The sequence below is a fragment of the Prionailurus viverrinus genome, chromosome B1, assembly GCF_022837055.1.
Source record: "Prionailurus viverrinus isolate Anna chromosome B1, UM_Priviv_1.0, whole genome shotgun sequence".
In the NCBI taxonomy this organism is placed as follows: domain Eukaryota; kingdom Metazoa; phylum Chordata; class Mammalia; order Carnivora; family Felidae; genus Prionailurus; species Prionailurus viverrinus.
The window spans coordinates 96,227,966-96,245,932 of NC_062564.1; the positions used below are offsets into that span (position 1 = coordinate 96,227,966).

The following is a 17,967-nucleotide window of genomic DNA, read 5'->3' on the forward strand; positions in this document are numbered from 1 at the left end:
TATAAAAATGAAGAACAGATACAAGAGACATTGCAAAGGAAGAGTCTCTTTAGGGAGTCTCTTTAGGGGCAAACTAGATGTTGCATTTAAGAGAAGATAAGTGGGGCGCCTGGGTGGCGCAGTCGGTTAAGCGTCCGACTTCAGCCAGGTCACGATCTCGCGGTCCAGGAGTTCGAGCCCCGCGTCAGGCTCTGGGCTGATGGCTCAGAGCCTGGAGCCTGTTTCCGATTCTGTGTCTCCCTCTCTCTCTGCCCCTCCCCCGTTCATGCTCTGTCTCTCTCTGTCCCAAAAATAAATAAAAAACGTTGAAAAAAAATTTAAGAGAAGATAAGAAATAGAGTTGAGGTGGTTTAACGTAGGCAATGAGGGCAAAGATGTCACTGATACAAAAATTTAGTGTCAAGGGGCACCTGGGTGGCTCATTTGGTTAAGCATCCTGACTCTTGGTTTCAGCTCAGATCACAATTTCAGTGTCATGAGTTCAAGTCCCACATTGGGCTCTGTGCTGACAGAGTGGAATCTACTTGGTATTCTCTCTCTCCCTTTCTCTCTGCCCCTTCCCTGCTCTCTCTCTCTCTCTTTCTCTCTTTCAAAATAAATAAATAAACTTTAAAAAAATTGTTAATTGAGTGGCAAGATGAGAAGTAGGTTTTCAGGGAAAAATCAAAAAGTTTGATATTAGGCATGTTAAATTTGAATATAACATTTTAGGGAAGAAGTCAGAAATAAAGCTATATAATGTGTTAGGTTTTTAAGTGAATTTATAAATATTTATATTCCTAGGATGTCTAGTACCCAAACTCACACATATATATTCTTTCACATATTCATTCAGCTAACATTTAGCAATTGCCTGCCATGTTGCAGTGTAGGGGAGTGGTTAAGAACACAGACCTTGGAACAAAAGGGCCCAGTTTTTGAATCCTGACTCTACAATTGGACTAGCTATGTGACCTAACTTTATTTTTAAATTTCTCATTTGTTTAAATTTTATTTTATTTTATTTAACTTTATTGTTAAAATTCTCATGTGTTTAAATTTTCTCCTTTGTAAAACTGGGGATCTCATAGGGTTATCAAGAAAACTAAATAAGTTAATTTAAATAAAACACCCAAAGTGCCTGGCATATAGTAAGCACTATGAAAGTGTTTGCTGTTCTTATCACCATCATCTTCACTATTACTTGCCAAGCTCTGTTGAGTACCAGATTGTAAGGATACAAAGATGAATAACAAACTTGCTCACCATCCAGTGGGGGTTACAGAGCTTGATGCACAACAGAATAAGTATTTACATGGATTTAAAATAACTTAAAGTTAATAATTTGATCTTTGTGGTCTTAAATTTTGTGAAAAATCACTATTAAATAGTATTTGTTAGAAATTATTACTATCGGGGCGCCTGGGTGGCGCAGTCGGTTAAGCGTCCGACTTCAGCCAGGTCATGATCTCGCAGTCCGTGAGTTCGAGCCCCGCGTCAGGCTCTGGGCTGATGGCTCGGAGCCTGGAGCCTGTTTCCGATTCTGTGTCTCCCTCTGCCTCTGCCCCTCCCCCGTTCATGTTCTGTCTCTCTCTGTCCCAAAAATAAATAAACGTTAAAAAAAAAAAAATTTTAAAGAAATTATTACTATCATCTAAATTATTTTTTTTTATTTTTTTCAATGTTTATTTTTGAGAGAGAGAAGAGCACGAGTGGAGACTATCCTATAAATTGTCATGCATAAGTGGTTTAGGCATCAAGTTATGCAGAAGGTGTTTTCTGAAAAGGTTTTATATAAACTGAATGTTGGCTAACTTTATAAATGGGATCACTGTATCATTTTAATCTCAGTATTACTCAAAGGTTATTTCTCATCAGCACTAATGTGCATAATTTTACCTTTAATTAATTTGGCCTAGAAGACCAGCCACGTTGGTCATTTTGCCTCTCTTTGTTATATCATGTTGAGGAACAGCAGTAATTTTAAGCTACACAAGGCACTTTTTGCACAGTGATTTATTCTACATTATTATTACCAAAATATAGCAAAGATAAAACATTTGGGTTTGTCTGTCATAGAATCCATGATAGATACTCAGTCTTCTTCCTCATTGTCAGTGTTCTATATGAATGAAGCCACTGAGTTAGAATAAGGCATTTCCCTCTGAGTTCTGTTATGGCAACAGCTATGTGTTGCTCTTGGCCCATAGTGTTCAGTAAATATTTGTGGAATTGATTTGTGGGTGACATTATTTTTTGTTCTCTCCTATGTATTTATAACAGATTGCTTGCTCAAGATTTTAACAACGATTCATTCAAATGTAGGACACCTGAGGGGCTTACCAAGTTTTTACACCATGCAGCTCATTTGGAAAAACTTTAAAGCTGAAGTTATTTTAGAAGTGTTAATTTGTTGATTTATTTAAGCAGAAGTAAGGTCAAAGATAAAAACTAGTCCTGAATTAACAGAGTATTTTAATACTCAGAAATTTATTTGGTCTTTTAAAAAAAATTGTTTTTAATGTTTTATTTTTGAGAGAGACAGAGACAGTGTGAGCGGGGGAGGGACTGAGAGACCGGGAGACACAGAATCTGAAGCAGGCTGCAGGCTCCAAGCTGTCAGCACAGAGCCCAATGTGGGACTCAAACTTAGGAACCATGATATCATGACCTGAGCTGAAGTCGGCCACTCAACCGACTGAGCCACCCAGGAACCCCTAAAATTATTTTTGAGACTACACTGTATCTACTTTTTTTATGTTATGTGTATATTTGTTTGTTTGTTTGTTTGTTTGTTTATAGAGGAGAGAGAGAGAAAATGAGTGGGGGGAGGGGCAGAAAGAATCCCAAGCAGGCTCTACTCTGTCAGCACAGAGCCCAATGCGGTGCTTGAACTCACGAACCATGAGATCATGACCTGAGCTGAAATCAAGAGTCAGACACTGAACCAACTGAGGCACCCAGGTACCCCCATTGTACCTACTTCTAAATTGAGACTCTTGAACAAAATACCTTTGGCCAAAAGTAAAACAATGCTTATATGTTGGATTAAAAACAGAAAAGAAAAAAGACAGCCAGCACATTGCATAGGATAAACACAGCTATTAAAGCATAAAGGATATGAATGTATAAAATATAGCACATATACAACCAAAACATAAATACCAATCCTGAATATACTACACTGAAATGATGTTGGAGTGATTAACATTACCTTCAATTTCCAAGACCTGAATTCCTCTAAGAAGCACTGTATATGAATCCTAAAAATGCATACTCTAGCTAAGAATCACGATAGCTTATGAGATTTTACAGTACCAAATACTGTATCTGTTTAATGTGGATATATATTCATTTTAATGCCAAATAATACCTCAAGATAATAATATTGAAGACACTTGAGCGCTTTCTGAATATACGTGTGTGGGTTTTTTCCGCTTTTGGTGGTAAAATATACATAAAATTTAATATTTTAACATTTTTTTAGTTGTAATAAAATACACATAAAATTTACCATCTTAGTCATTTTTAGGTGTACAGTTCAATAGTGTCCAGGGTATTCACATTGTTGTACAGCCAGTCTCCAGAATACATGTGCATTTTATAAAGTAAGGAGTCCTGTAAAATATAGTCTATTAATCACAGACTTATTTTGCACATAAGATAATTTTGTTCAAAACATGAGCATATATCTCACTAAAAAGGATTCTTTTTTGTTACATTTTTGAACAATTATATTAATGGCTTTGGTTGGGGGGATGTCTCTTGATTAATAGGAGTGAGCTGAGTCGACAGAAACTTCATACCCAAGAGCTGCTTTCTCAGCTGGAAATGGCAAATGAAAAGGTAGTTGAGGTAAGATAATGACTCTCCCGGGAAGTACTTTCTGCTGCAGCTTGATACACATGTTATAGAATTTTACCTGAGCCAACTCCAAATTAATTCTACTTGGAAATGACCATACAGATGTGAGTATTCCTTGTAGAGAAATCATCCATAACCCTAAAAGTCCACATTTTATAATGTGAATAAAAGCTTTGAAAGTCAGTGATTCATCATATGTAAATGACAAAAGGTAGAGCTCTTATTTCATTTTCACCAATATAACTTGTGCAGTGTTGCAGAAAATGTGTTAAGATCCCCTTCATTTCTAAGCATGTCTAAGATTATATTTTTTAGCCCATTCCTCTTATTTTGTTTTAATCCAACACAAAAGATATGTAGTAATTACTTTTGCCTACTGGAATACATTAAAATACTCCTTTAGATTAATGCTTTATTTTTTTTTTTTTAATGTTTGTTTATTTTAGAGAGACAGAGCACAAACAGAGGAAGGGCAGAGAGAGAAGGAGACACAGAATCCAAAGCAGCCTCCAGGTTCTGAGCTGTCAGCACAGAGCCCAGTGCAGGGGTAGAACTCACGAGCTGCGAGATCATGACCTGAGCTGAAGTCAGGCGCTTAACCAACTAAGCCACCCAGCCACTCCTAGATTAATTAATGCTTTATAGCTAAATGCAGCAAAAGTTCACCATTTTTCTCTTTGAATCTTTAAAAAAAAAAGTTAACAATTCTAGATTATGATTAGAGCTTTCTAGAACTCTAGTTCTTCATTTGATGTTCTAATGTCAAATGTATTTGTTGGAATTTCATCAATAGGCTATTATGGTCTGCTGTATTTTTGTGGCCATCTATAAAAGTCACAGTGAAATAATTACTCTCAAGTTTCAAAGCATTATAAATTGATATGAGCCATTTAGGAAACAAACAATAGCCATTAAAATACTTACTGTAGTTTTTGGGGCGCCTGGGTGGCTCGGTCGGTTAAGCGTCCTACTTCAGCTCAGGTCATGATCTCACGGTCCGTGAGTTCGAGCCCCGTGTCGGGCTCTGTGCTGACCGCTCAGAGCCTGGAGCCTTTTTCAGATTCTGTGTCTCCCTCTCTCTCTGCCCCTCCCCTGTTCATGCTCTGTCTCTCTCTGTCTCAAAAATAAATAAACGTTAAAAACTTACTGTAGTTTTTTACTTCCAGGAATCTGTACTTAAGGAAATAATTTAAAATATGAAAAAAATAAATGCAGATATTCAACACAATAATGTTAATAATATTAGAAGATCAAAAGCAACCAAAATGATCAATTAAAAAAGAACAGTTGCATATATTATGATTTACCTAATCTAGACTGTGCCTTAACCATGGAAAATATATGGTTAAGCATGGAAAAATGCATATTATATGTAGTCTGATGATAACCTATGAAAATGATTATTATAGATGATGGGATTTTTGCCCCCAAGTTTTTTCTAGTGTTAATGATGTACCTTTTAAATTTAAGAGTATATATTTAAATATCTTGGTAAATTGAAACAGCCAATATGGTTCTCTTCATAAAATTTCATTTTGCTTTTGGGCACAATAAAATATATAATAAGCTCATTTTAGCAATATATTGTTATTTCAGCACTTTTTATTACTAGACATGACATTCACTGTTATCACTTATATGTTAGAGTCTGGGAACGATGTAGTTCTTCATAGAAAATGTGTTTTTCTTACTATTCCTGATTAGACTGGTATTACTCTCTCAATTTAGACAGGTGCCAGAAAACTACATAACAATTCTAGTTGTACAAAACTTTTCTTTTTTCAGGCTAGTAGGTATGGAGAGCACTAGTACATTTTTTAATTGATAATTTCTTTGAACTTGTCTGCCTGACAGCATATTATGACAGATTTATATTCATGATGTCCGTATAGTTTCCTGAGGCAGCTCTAACAAATATTACAAACTTGATGGTTTAAACAACAGAAATGTATTGTCTCACAATTCTGAAGGCCAGAAGTACAAAATCAAGAAGTCAACAGGATGGGTTCCCTCTGAGGGTTCTGAGGAAGAATCTTCCATGCTTCTCTCTTACCTTCTGGTGGCTTCCAGAATTGCTTGGCTTGTAGATGGTGTTCTCCTTGTGTCTTCCTGCAGTCTTCCCCTTGTACATGTCCATGTACAAATTTTCCCTTTTTATGAAGATACTAGGCATATTGGATTAGGATCCACCCTAAAAACCTTAAAACCTCACTTTAATCATCAGCAAAGACCCTATTTCTTTTTTTTTTTTTTTAATTTATTTTGAGAGAGAGTCCATACATGAGCAGGGGAGAGGGAGAGGGAGAGGAGAAGGAGAGGAGAGGAGATCACCAAGCAAGCTCCATGCTCAACGTGGAGTTTTACATGGGACTTGATCTCAAAACCGTGAGATCATGACCTGAGCCAAAATCAAGAGTTGGACACTTAACCAACTGAGCCACCCATTCCTTGAATTTTAAGTGAACTTTAAGAATGGCAATGTCTCAGGGCATCTGGGTGGCTCAGTTGGTTAAACGTTGGATTTTGGCTCAGGTCATGATCTCACAGTTCATGAGTTTGAGCCCTGCATCAAGCTCTGTGGTGACAGCTCAGAGTCTGGAGCCTGCTTGGGATTCTGTGTCTGCCTCTCTCTCTGCCTCTCCCCTGCTCGAACTCTCTCTCTCTCTTTCTCTCTCTTTCTCTCTCTTTCTCTCTCTCCCTCTCTCTCTCTCTCAAAAATAAATAAACATTTAAAAAAAGTAAAAGAATGGCAATGTCGCAGTGTCTCTAGAAGCTTGCTGTAGCATAGTAGTTACTTTTTACTTTGAGAGAGACAGTATGAATGGGGGAAGGGCAGAGAGTGGGGGGAGAGAGAGAATCCCAAGCAGGTTCTGCACTGTCAGCGCAGAGCCCAATAAAGACTTGAACCCATGAAACTGCGAGATCGTGACCTGAGCCCAAATGGAGTCAGATGCTTAACCGACTGAGCGACCCAGGTGCCCCTGTAGCATAGTAGTTCTAAATGCACCAGCAAACAGCATCAACACCAACTAAGAACTTGGTAGGAGTACATATTCTCACAACTCATCCCATCCTACTGAAGTTTTAGTTGTGAGGCCCAACAGCCTGTGTTTTCAAACTCCAGGTGATTCTGAAGCAGTGATCTAGCGTCTCAAGGGTAATGTCATATATTGAAAGTCTTGTTCTTAACCTCTGATTCACTTTCTTTGGTAACATGTAGAGGGGGAAAAGAACAATTTAGTCAAAGTATAATTTTAAAAACTATTAATTTGGGGGCGCCTGGGTGGCGCAGTCGGTTGGGCGTCCGACTTCAGCCAGGTCACGATCTCGCGGTCCGTGAGTTCAAGCCCTGCGTCGGGCTCTGGGCTAATGGCTCAGAGCCTGGAGCCTGTTTCCGATTCTGTGTCTCCCTCTCTCTCTGCCCCTCGCCCGTTCATGCTCTGTCTCTCTCTGTCCCAAAAATAAATAAACGTTGAAAAAAAAAAAAACTATTAATGTGGAGATCTATCTTTGCATTTTATAAGGGGTAAAATGATATTCAGATTTTTATCCAAATCAGCCAGGAGAAGGTCAGACTTTCACTCTTCACAGATGACATGATACTTTATATGGAAACCCCAAAAGATTCCACCAAAAAACTGCTAGAATTGATTCATGAGTTCAACAAAGTTGCAGGATATAAAATCAACGCACAGAAATCGGTTGCATTCCTATACACCAACAATGAAGCGACAGAAAGAGAGATCAAGGAATCGATCCGATTTACAGTTGCACCAAAAACCATAAAATACCTAGGAATAAATCTAACCAAAGAGGTGAAAAATCTATACACTGAAAACTATGGAAAGCTTATGAAAGAAATTGAGGAAGATACAAAAAAATGGAAGAAGATTCCATGCTCCTGGATAGGAAGAACAAATATTTTTAAAATGTCGATACTACCCAAAGCAATCTACATATTCAATGCAATCCCTATCAAAATAACACCAGCATTCTTCACAGAGCTAGAACAAACAATCCTAAAATTTGTATGCAACCAGAAAAGACCCCGAATAGCCAAAGCAATCTTGAAAAAGAAAACCAAAGTAGGAAGCATCACAATCCCAGACTTCAAGCTATACTACAAAGCTGTAATCATCAAGGTACTGGCACAAGAATCAATGGAATAGAATAGAGAACCCAGAAATGGACCCACAAACATATGGCCAACTAATCTTCAACAAAGCGGGAAAGGATATCCAATAGAATAAAGACAGTCTGTTCAGCAACTAGTGCTGGGAAAACTGGACAGCGACATGCAGAAGAATGAACCTGGACCACTTTATTACACCATACACAAAAATAAACTCAAAATGGATGAAAGACCTCAATGTAATACAGGAAGCCATCAAAATCCTCGAGGAGAAAGCAGGCAAAAACCTCTTTGATCTTGTCCACAGCAACTTCTTTTTTTTTTTTTTTTTTTTTTTTAACATTTATTTATTTTTGAGACAGAGAGAGACAGAGCATGAACGGGGGAGGGTCAGAGAGAGGGAGACACAGATTCTGAAACAGGCTCCAGGCTCTGAGCTGTCAGCCCAGAGCCCGACGCGGGGCTTGAACTCACGGACCGCGAGATCATGACCTGAGCCGAGGTCGGCCACTTAACCGACTGAGCCACACAGGCGCCCCCACAGCAACTTCTTATTCAACATGTCTCTGGAGGCAAGGGAAACAAAAGCAAAAATGAACTACTGGGACCTCATCAAAATAAAAAGCTTCTGCACAGCAAAGGAAACAATCAGCAAAACTAAAAGGCAACCAACAGAATGGGAGAAGATATTTGCAAATGACATATCAGAGAAAGGGTTAGTATCCAAAAATCTATAAAGAACTTATCAAACTCAACACCCAAAAAACAAATAATCCAATGAAGAAATGGGCAAAAGACATGCATAGACACTTCTCCAAAGAAGACATCTAGATGGCCAACTGACACATGAAAAAGTGCTCAACGTCACTCATCATCAGGGAAATACAAATCAAAACCACAATGAGATGCCACCTTATACCTGTCAGAATGGCTAACATTAACAACTCAGGCAACAACAGATGTTGGCGAGGATGAGGAGAAAGAGGATCTCTTTTTCATTGTTTGTGGGAATGCAAGCTGGTGCAGCCACTCTGGAAAACAGTATGGAGGTTCCTCAAAATAAAAATAGAACTACCCTTCAACCCAGCAATTGCACTATTAGGCATTTATCCAAGGGATACAGGGATGCTGTTTCGAAGGAACACATGCACCCCCATGTTTATAGCAGCACTATCAACAATAGCCAAAGTATGGAAAGAGCCCAAATGTCCATCGATGGATGAATGGATAAAGAAGAAGTGGTATACGTATACAATGGAGTATTACTCGGCAATGAAAAAGAATGAACTCTTGCCATTTGCAACTACGTGGATGGAACTGGAGGGTATTATGCTAAGTGAAATTAGTCAGAAAAAGACAAAAATCATATGATTTCACTCATATGAGGACTTTAAGAGACAAAACAGATGAACATAAGGGAAGGGAAACAAAAATAATATGAAAACGGGGATCAAACAGAAGAGACTCATAAATATGGGGAACAAACTGAGGGTTACTAGAGGGGGTGTGGGAGGGGGGATGGGCTAAATGGGTAAGGGGCACTTAGGAATCTACTCCTGAAATCATTGTTGCACTATATGCTAACTAACTTGGATATAAATTTTAAAAAATAAAAAATGATATTCAGATTTTGTATTGATAATTCCACAAAACCTTTCAATGTCACATACGGATTTTTAACTTGTTTACTTTATATTTCCCCTTAACAGAATGAAAAACTAATTCTAGAGCATCAAGAAAAAGCCAGCAGACTTCAAAGGCGTCTAAGTCAGGCAGAACAGAGGGCGGCTTCAGCTTCCCAGCAGGTAGGGAGCTTCCTCATTATCCCTGGTTAGTAAATAGTCTGAGTAGATCAAAGATAAGTAAAGTTCCTCAAAAGCTCCCAGAGAACTAGTAGTTTTATTTTTACTTGATTAAACTGTTTAAAATTGGTCTTTTTAATGTTTGAGATTGAAATAATAAACTTTAAAAACAGAAATAAACATGGTCTCCTAAACTGACACCAAAATCTAGACCTCTGCTGCCAGATTGGTAGCCACTAGGCCTAAGCAGCTGTTTTAATTTAAATTAATTATTAAAATTAAATAAATTACAATTTGAAAACCTCATTAACACTGGCTGGATTTCAGATGCTCCTATGTAACTATGGTTCTCATATTGGACAGCATAAATAGAACTCAATGATCACAAAAAGTTCTCTTGGACAGCACTGTTCTAGAATTTTGTTCTAAGCATGTATCACTGACAGATTTGTAAGTAGAAAACATCACTTTGAGTGTAATGCTTCAAACTGCAGTAACTTTGTTTTTATTGTAGTTTTAAATGGAAAATTTTACTTGGCCTATAGGTTACCTTCATTTAATGTGCATTTGTATATAACCATATAAATCTAAAATACTGTCTGAAAGTTATCCATTGGGAAATAGACTAGAAATGCAGAACATCAATAAAATACAAAGGGGTAATTACTCATAATTTAGGCACATCATATAAAGGAAATACACCATTTGTTCTAAAGTAGGAGCAATAGTACCTCCTATTAGGAACAATGTGAGATCATTTAGTGATTATAAAGATAGGCTGGAAACCGTTTAGATAGATAGATGGATAGATATAGATAGGCAGAGAAACCAAGTTACTACATTATTAATTACATTTGTTTATAAAAACTGTTTCAATCAGGGGTGCCTGGGTGGCTCAGTCAGGTAAGCGTCCGACTTCAGCTCAGGTTTGATCTCATGGTTTGTGAGTTCGAGCCCCACATTGGGCTCTGTGCTGACAGCTCAGAGCCTGAAGCCTGCTTCGGATTCTGTGTCTCCCTCTCTCTGTTCCTCCCCGACTCACTCTCTCTCTCTCTCTCTCTCTCTCTCTCTCTCTCTCTCTCAAAAATAAAGATTAAAAAAAATTTTTTTAACTGTTTCAATCAAAATTAATATGTACAGATATTACAGCATTTCATAATAGTAAAGCAGCTCTAAATACTCATTGAATTCAGTTTATGTATGTGATATTTGTAGATTTTTTTTTAATCTACTTCTGATTTGAACATGGCATGGCATTTAAGAAAATGCAGTAATTTGCCCTTCTGTTCTCCTCCTTCTCGAAAGTAATTAGAGGGGCACCTGGGTGGCTCAGTCAGTTAAGCGTCCGACTTCGGCTCAGGTCATGATCTCACAGTTCGTGAGTTCGAGCCCCGCGTCGGGCTCTGTGCTGACAGCTCAGAGCCTGGAGCCTGCTTCACATTCTGTGTCTCCCTCTCTCTCTGCCCCTTCCCTGCTCATGCTCTGTCTCTCTCTGTCTCAAAAATAAATAAACATTAAAAAAAAAAAAAAGTAATTAGAGCTTTACCAAATAAACTTATGAACTTACGAATGAATGTAGTAAGTTATTAATCATTCAAGAAACCATTGTTTTGGGTGTCCCGGGCAGTAACTTAAGAGTGGATGTTTTAGTGTCAGGCAAATAGCCTGGTGCCATTAAGTAGCCATGTGATTTGGGACAATTTCAACTTTTCTAAGCCTCAGTTTCTTCATGTTTGATGTAGTGTAATAACACCTCCCTTACAGAGTTATTGAAAGATCGAAAAGATTAACACATATAAACACTTAGTATAATCATTAAGTGGTAAGTATTTAGTTATATAAGAAATTAAATTTCTATATCACAGTCCTTAAATCTTCAAGTTTACCTTTTTTAAAGAATATGGTAAAGAAAATGCCTACTTAAAATTAACTACCTTAAGTTCTATAGTAAAAAGAGTACAGTTACAGAACCTTAACTGGATAATCCAGTTTGGCAGCTAGTTTAGTCTCCCTCCTGACAGAATTAAACCCAAACAGTACAACACTGATTTTTCTTCTGTGATTTAAACTCTCTAATGACAGACATTTCACCATTCTCTTTATGAGATTTTTTTTAATGTTATGTCAGTAACCACTTTACAGTTTTTTTCCTTAAGCTTTTCTCCTTCCATCCCATTTTCATTTGGAGATGAAAAGTAATCATTGAGCATTCTCCCCATCCACAGAAAGGAATTTATACCCTGGAATTAATTTTTGTTCTGTTTTAAATGAGTTCAAGTTATAAACTTCCTTTCTTTAGACATATTCGGCTTTTTAAATCTTTATCTTTGCTTTCTCTGGATTCTAATTTTCCCAGTTTCCCCTAAAAACTGGAAACTGCAATTAGAAAGACTACCCTGCTAAGGGCCTGATATTTAATGAAAGAAAGGAGTTGAAGAATCACTATTTCCTCTACTGTGTACATCATACTTACCAGTGCAGCCCAACATCATGCACAAGCCCTGCATTGTACTGAACCCTCCATGTTCTAAATGTGCTATTCTGATGAACTTTTTCTGCACATTCTTCATCCATCTTTGGACTGTGGTTATATGTTCTAAATGTATCAGTCTAAACTAATGAAAGCCCTACTGTGTTCTCTTGACCATAAAATCAGCGTGGTGAAGCCTTTCTAAGCAAGAACACAAAACCTAAAAACTATGAAAAGAAATTAATAAATGTGAACCATGTAAAATTTCAAATATCTGCATTTTAAAAAGCCATAGTCAATGAAAAATTGAGAAAAATATCTGCAATACATGTGACAAAAGCAGTATCTTTTGTATAAAGAGTGACTAAGTCAACAAAAAGTACAACGTACAACAAAGAAAACATATTTGCAGAAAAGGGAAGACAGATGGCTTTTAAACATCTAAAAAGATACTCATCCTCATTCATAAGACAAATACAGGATTAAACCATAATTGTATACCATTTTTCACCATTTCATGATCATGTCAGATCATGAAGTTTGTTAATACATTAAGCTGGCACTTCTGTACATCACTGATATAAATGTGTATTGGTGCAGTCTCTTTGGAGCCCAGTTTGGCAGTATCTCTCAAAAATTGTAATGTATATATAACCTTTGACCCAGTCGTTCTATGAGTTTATTCTGCCCGTGGTGTACTTGCACCTTGTCAAGTCTGCAAGGAAACATGTAAAAATAGTAATTGCAACATTGCCTATAATTTTAATAGAGTCAAAGCCATCTAAATGCCCATCAATAGAAAGCCGGTTAAATTATGGAGTATCCATACCAGGAAAAGTTTGCCACTGTTAAGAAGAATAAAGTAGATCTCACACGGAGCTATTTGTAAGGTAGGTCATTCAGAAGGAAAAAAATATATATAAAACGTATATATAGCCCTTTATCATTTTTTTAAATAAAAAGGCATGAGGAAATACATCCATCTATTCTCATTTAGAATGTATTTCTAGGGGCGCCTGGGTGGCGCAGTCGGTTAAGTGTCCGACTTCAGCCAGGTCACGATTTCGCGGTCCGTGGGTTCGAGCCCCGCGTCAGGCTCTGGGCTGATGGCTCAGAGCCTGGAGCCTGTTTCAAATTCTGTGTCTCCCTCTCTCTCTGCCCCTCCCCCGTTCATGCTCTGTCTCTCTCTGTCCCAAAAATAAATAAACGTGGGGAAAAAAAAAAAAAAGAATGTATTTCTAGAAATAGAAAACAGAAGTAGTGGTTGTATCTGGTAAGAGGGCTATAGAATGAAGGACAGCAGTAAGAAGACTTTTTTATGATGTATATACTCTTTTGTACTGTTAGATATCTTTCCAGGTGTGTATAATGTCAACTCCAGTTGATATTTAAAGACTATTTTCCTATTAGACCTTTCTTACTATGATTTATCATCCTCTCATTACCAACCTTGTATTGTGCTGGCTCACACTTAGTTTGTATTTTACCCACTTTTCTAATTAGCTTTTACGTAGATATTTTTCATTCATCTGTGAAATATGTTTTGGAATTCTAAGTACTGTATATCATTCTGAGCTATGGAATGCTGTATTTGACATGCATATCTCTAGTGTAATACAGGCATTTTAAAGACTCAAGAGTAAAATAGAAAGGAACACACAAAATGACCTCTTCCAGGACCCCTTCCAGTCAGATTATTTGCAATAATTGTAAGTTGTGATGCATTATACTTTGTATTAGTGTAAGATTTTCCATAGAAAAAGTAACTACTTACTGATTGTCTATTTTAATTGCAGCTCAGTGTGATTACAGTGCAGAGAAGAAAAGCAGCCTCCATGATGAATCTGGAAAATATTTAAAAATATTCATAGTTCACTCTCAGAACTTTAGAATTGGGAAAACTGTTCGACTAGAAGTGTATTGAAATGGTAAAAACCCATAGAGAATGGTTAAGGCTTGTGTCGTTTTGCAGAAGCATTTTCCATTCTGTTTTGAGGGCTATGGAAAACAGAACAATGACAGCTTCCTGTAAGTAAAGAAAATATAGCCGTATATTGAGCTTCAGTGGAGAATAAAGCCAGCTAAGAAGAACTCATTGCCTTCATCAACGTGTCTATTTTTTAATTCTCCCTTCCTTCCTTTGGAAAAGCATAATAATTTTTAAGCTATACTAATCATGAGAAAGACAATGCTAGAATTTTAATATTTCAGGCTCCATGATTTGAGAATTTTACACCTAATTGTTACTAACTCACTTTTTAAGTTCCCAAGTATCCATTTTATTATAAACTCATAAATGTAATAAATTATGCACTTTCTAAAATGATGCAGTCATGTATTTTAATGTATAATTGTAGTGATTCATTTTTAATTTACACGATTTCCAGTTTTTATCAAATATTTATATTTAAGAATTTGGGAGGTTTTGTTTTTGTTTTGCTATTACTCAAAGCAGTACTAACAATAAATTCTGAGAATGCATGGGCATTGAATATTGCAGTCTAGTTGATTTTCATAGGTCTAGTTGATTTTCATAGGTCCATGTAGTTAGCTATTCTCTGCTTCTGGTTTGAACTTGGTACACCCTGCTTTCTGGTGATTACAGCACATGAGTTTGCATCTGGTTAACAAGTTAGGAAACTGCTGCAGTAGTCCAGATAAAGGATAATGAATTGAGTTTGAAGTGACATGAAAACATTCATGTGTAAATATTCACCCAGGCAGTCAGAAGCTTAGGACTGGCTCTAACAAACAGATAGAAATGGGGTCTTTGGCATGGTGCTGAGAATTGAAGCACCATGGGGTGTAGGAGCTTGCCTTGGGACTTTATGGGATGTGGCTACCTCTTTCCGTCCATTTCTTTTGCTCTAGCTCTGATGGTGGCCTTCTTTTACTTCTGTCAACACATCATCCTTCCTCCCCACAGGATTTCTGTGTATACTTTGCCATCTGCACATTCTTCAGATCACTACTCACATATCCCTGCCTCAGAGAGCCTTCCAGCCTCCAGACTAGATTAGGTCCCCTTGTACTTCTCGTAATAGTGTGCTGTATTTTTGATTCATAGCACTTGGGAAAATTTGTAATTAATTTTTGAAATTTTTTAATATCCACTCCAACAGTCCGCAAACTCCTTGAGAGCAGGATTCATGTCTGCTCCCCTTCATTGTACTCTTAGTACTCAGCATAGTAGTTTCTGGCACACGGAGGGTATCCAATAACTGTTCAAATTCTGAAAAATAATTTTTAAGGACAGGACCTTAGAAGATATCTTCATTTGTTGAATGAGCTCAGGGAGAGGAGTCATTGAAGGAGACTAAATAGGAACAATGAGAGGGCTATAACCAAGAGAATCCAGTATGATTCTCTAAAGAAAACTAAAGGAGGGCCAGGACTAAAGGAGGGGACAAGTGGTTGCTAGTGTCAGATTCGGTGGCGATATGAAATAGTACAAGTATGATAGTTAAATGATAATTAGGCACTTAGCTTATTTTCATTTTCTAGGAATTTTTCATTTGATTCTCTAATGTGAATTCCTTCCTATGTCACTCACAGAGTAATTTCCATGTTAAGAGTTATGTTCATATTCATGTTTATAGAATATAAAATTTATTCTTAAAAACTTTTAATTAGAGAAGATGTTAGAATTATACAAGAAAGATGAGACTGTAGGAGGAAGCACTTCAGAAATGAACATTATAGACAAATGGAATCTGATTATCCTTTCTCAAAAAGAAAATCAAACTTCCCAGACTCATTTCCTCAAGGTAATCTTTCAGTGTAAGCACTTTCTCCAAACTTTGGCCATGGGCACCTACTCTTTACCTTTTAAAATCGATAACCCTCTCTCCAGTTGGATCTCCTTGAATACTTAGATATTCTCCAAGTAAAGGATAGGCTACTAGTCAGACAATAGGCCTTTCTTACCTCTGCTGAATTCGAACAGACTTAAGCTAGGTTTACCAACAGAACTGAACATGCGTGGTTATTTTTCTTTCAGAAAAGTTTGTTAGCTAATGATTTCAATGTAAAAATGTAGTGGAATTTTTGACATTTCTCATATTGGTCAGTCAGTCTTGCCTTCATTTACAAAGACATTATCATTTTTCTGTGAACTGTATTTTAGGCGATAGGGGAAATGAATAGGAAAGAGTGAAAAGAAATGATGTAAATCTGAAATTAAGGACAACACAGCTAGTTCATTTTATTTATTCATATTTCTTTATTTGTGTCTCCCTGAGGAAGAAAAGAGATATGATTACCTCTTCTTCCTTTTGTATACAAATATGCAAATTGGGGCAGCCAACAATCTTCTAATTTCTCCTCTGGTATGAGCACTGTAACTACCCCAAATATGGGAGAACATTAGCAACAATTCAGCCATTCGTTTATTCAGCAAATATGAATATTTCATAGCTACACAGTCTGCCAAGCCAACTCGCAGACAAATCAAGGAAGAATGAAAAAATACTTTAAACATTTTAGTATAAATTCTGTTCTTTAACCATAATGTATTTCATCGGTTTTTCCAGAATAGCAAATCTGTAATGGGCTTTTTTACAAACATTTTAATAAAAAATAATGATTAGGTTTTCTTAATTTAAAAATGTATATATACATATAGATATGTGCACAGTGAGGGGACAGACACTGAAATACCCCACTGTGATGTATGAAATCTGTCCCTCACCAGCCCTTAAAACATGTACAAATATGTGCCTTTCGAGCAGTGTTAACATTCTTAGTATTTATATAGAAACTAAACAAATATGTATATACTTAAAAAAAAAAAACATAGGATGGGAAGGCATCTTTAAGGTATTTTTTTTTACAACACTGGCACCCACCCAGCTACCGAGAAAACAATCTACACTAAGTGGTTTTGTAGCCCAAGGGTTCACCACAAAACATGCACATGTGCCCCACATTCCGGTAGACACCCCCATGTACTAGCTCTAACACCACTCTCATTTCTTCCATTCAAGTATATTGGAATGTAAGCATGTGAGAATAACATTATGGAGCTAACTTTGTATTTTCTCTAGTTTCTTTCTAAATATACATTCTTAAAGTTCACTGCTTTATTTTTAGAGAACAGATTAGTGCTGTTACCCTGCACCTCTGTCTAAATGCACTGGGGCTGGAGGGGGTGGGGGTACTCTCCCTTGAGATGGGCCAGTCTACTTTCCAACAGTCTGACCATTAGTCTGACCTTCCTTACCTTACCTTAATGTGCCTTCCTGCCTTAGTTCTACTTTGTGCAACAGAGTAAGTCTAAACCATCTTACAAGTGGCAGGTCTTCAGCCTTTTGAAAATAATCTTCATGTTCTGCCTGCACGTAAGTAAACGTCCCCATTTCCTCAGAGGAGTTGGTTTTGAGTCCTTTTGCCAGCCACCCACTGGTCTCTGAAAGTGCTCTGATTTTCACATATGCTTCTTCATTCATTCAGTAAATATTTATTGAGCACCTACTTTTTATACCAGGCATGCTTGGGATTTATCAGTCTTATGCCCAGAACCAAAAATTATATTCAAGGTGTAAAAAAACTACTCCCTTGTTCTGAATCATGACTGAGAGAGAGGTGGGAGAAGCATAAGTGATACCTACCTAAGTGTGGGGGAAAAACATGTATTAGAACCTCCAGGGGACGGATGTGGTTCAAACCACATACCCTTCCCCTTTTCCCAACCCCCAAAATAGTCTGACATGGTCTCTTAT

General features: G+C 37.2%; 1 protein-coding gene across 7 annotated transcripts in view; it reads left to right on the forward strand.

Annotated features, from left to right (window-relative positions):
- The window catches only part of SCLT1 (sodium channel and clathrin linker 1), a 257,508-nt gene that overhangs the window by 219,295 nt on the left and 20,246 nt on the right, over nucleotides 1–17,967 (forward strand). For 2 of the 7 annotated variants that reach the window (XM_047855214.1, XM_047855217.1), the window contains 3 exons: nucleotides 3,756–3,834; nucleotides 9,685–9,780; nucleotides 14,044–14,517. In XM_047855214.1, the coding sequence (XP_047711170.1) occupies nucleotides 3,756–3,834; nucleotides 9,685–9,780; nucleotides 14,044–14,106 (238 nt within the window). In that variant the 3' untranslated portion in view covers nucleotides 14,107–14,517. Of the gene's footprint in view, nucleotides 1–3,755; nucleotides 3,835–9,684; nucleotides 9,781–13,016; nucleotides 13,293–14,043; nucleotides 14,518–17,967 lie in introns of those variants that run through there. The other 5 variants (XM_047855218.1, XM_047855221.1, XM_047855216.1 and 2 more) reach the window with 4 other exon arrangements.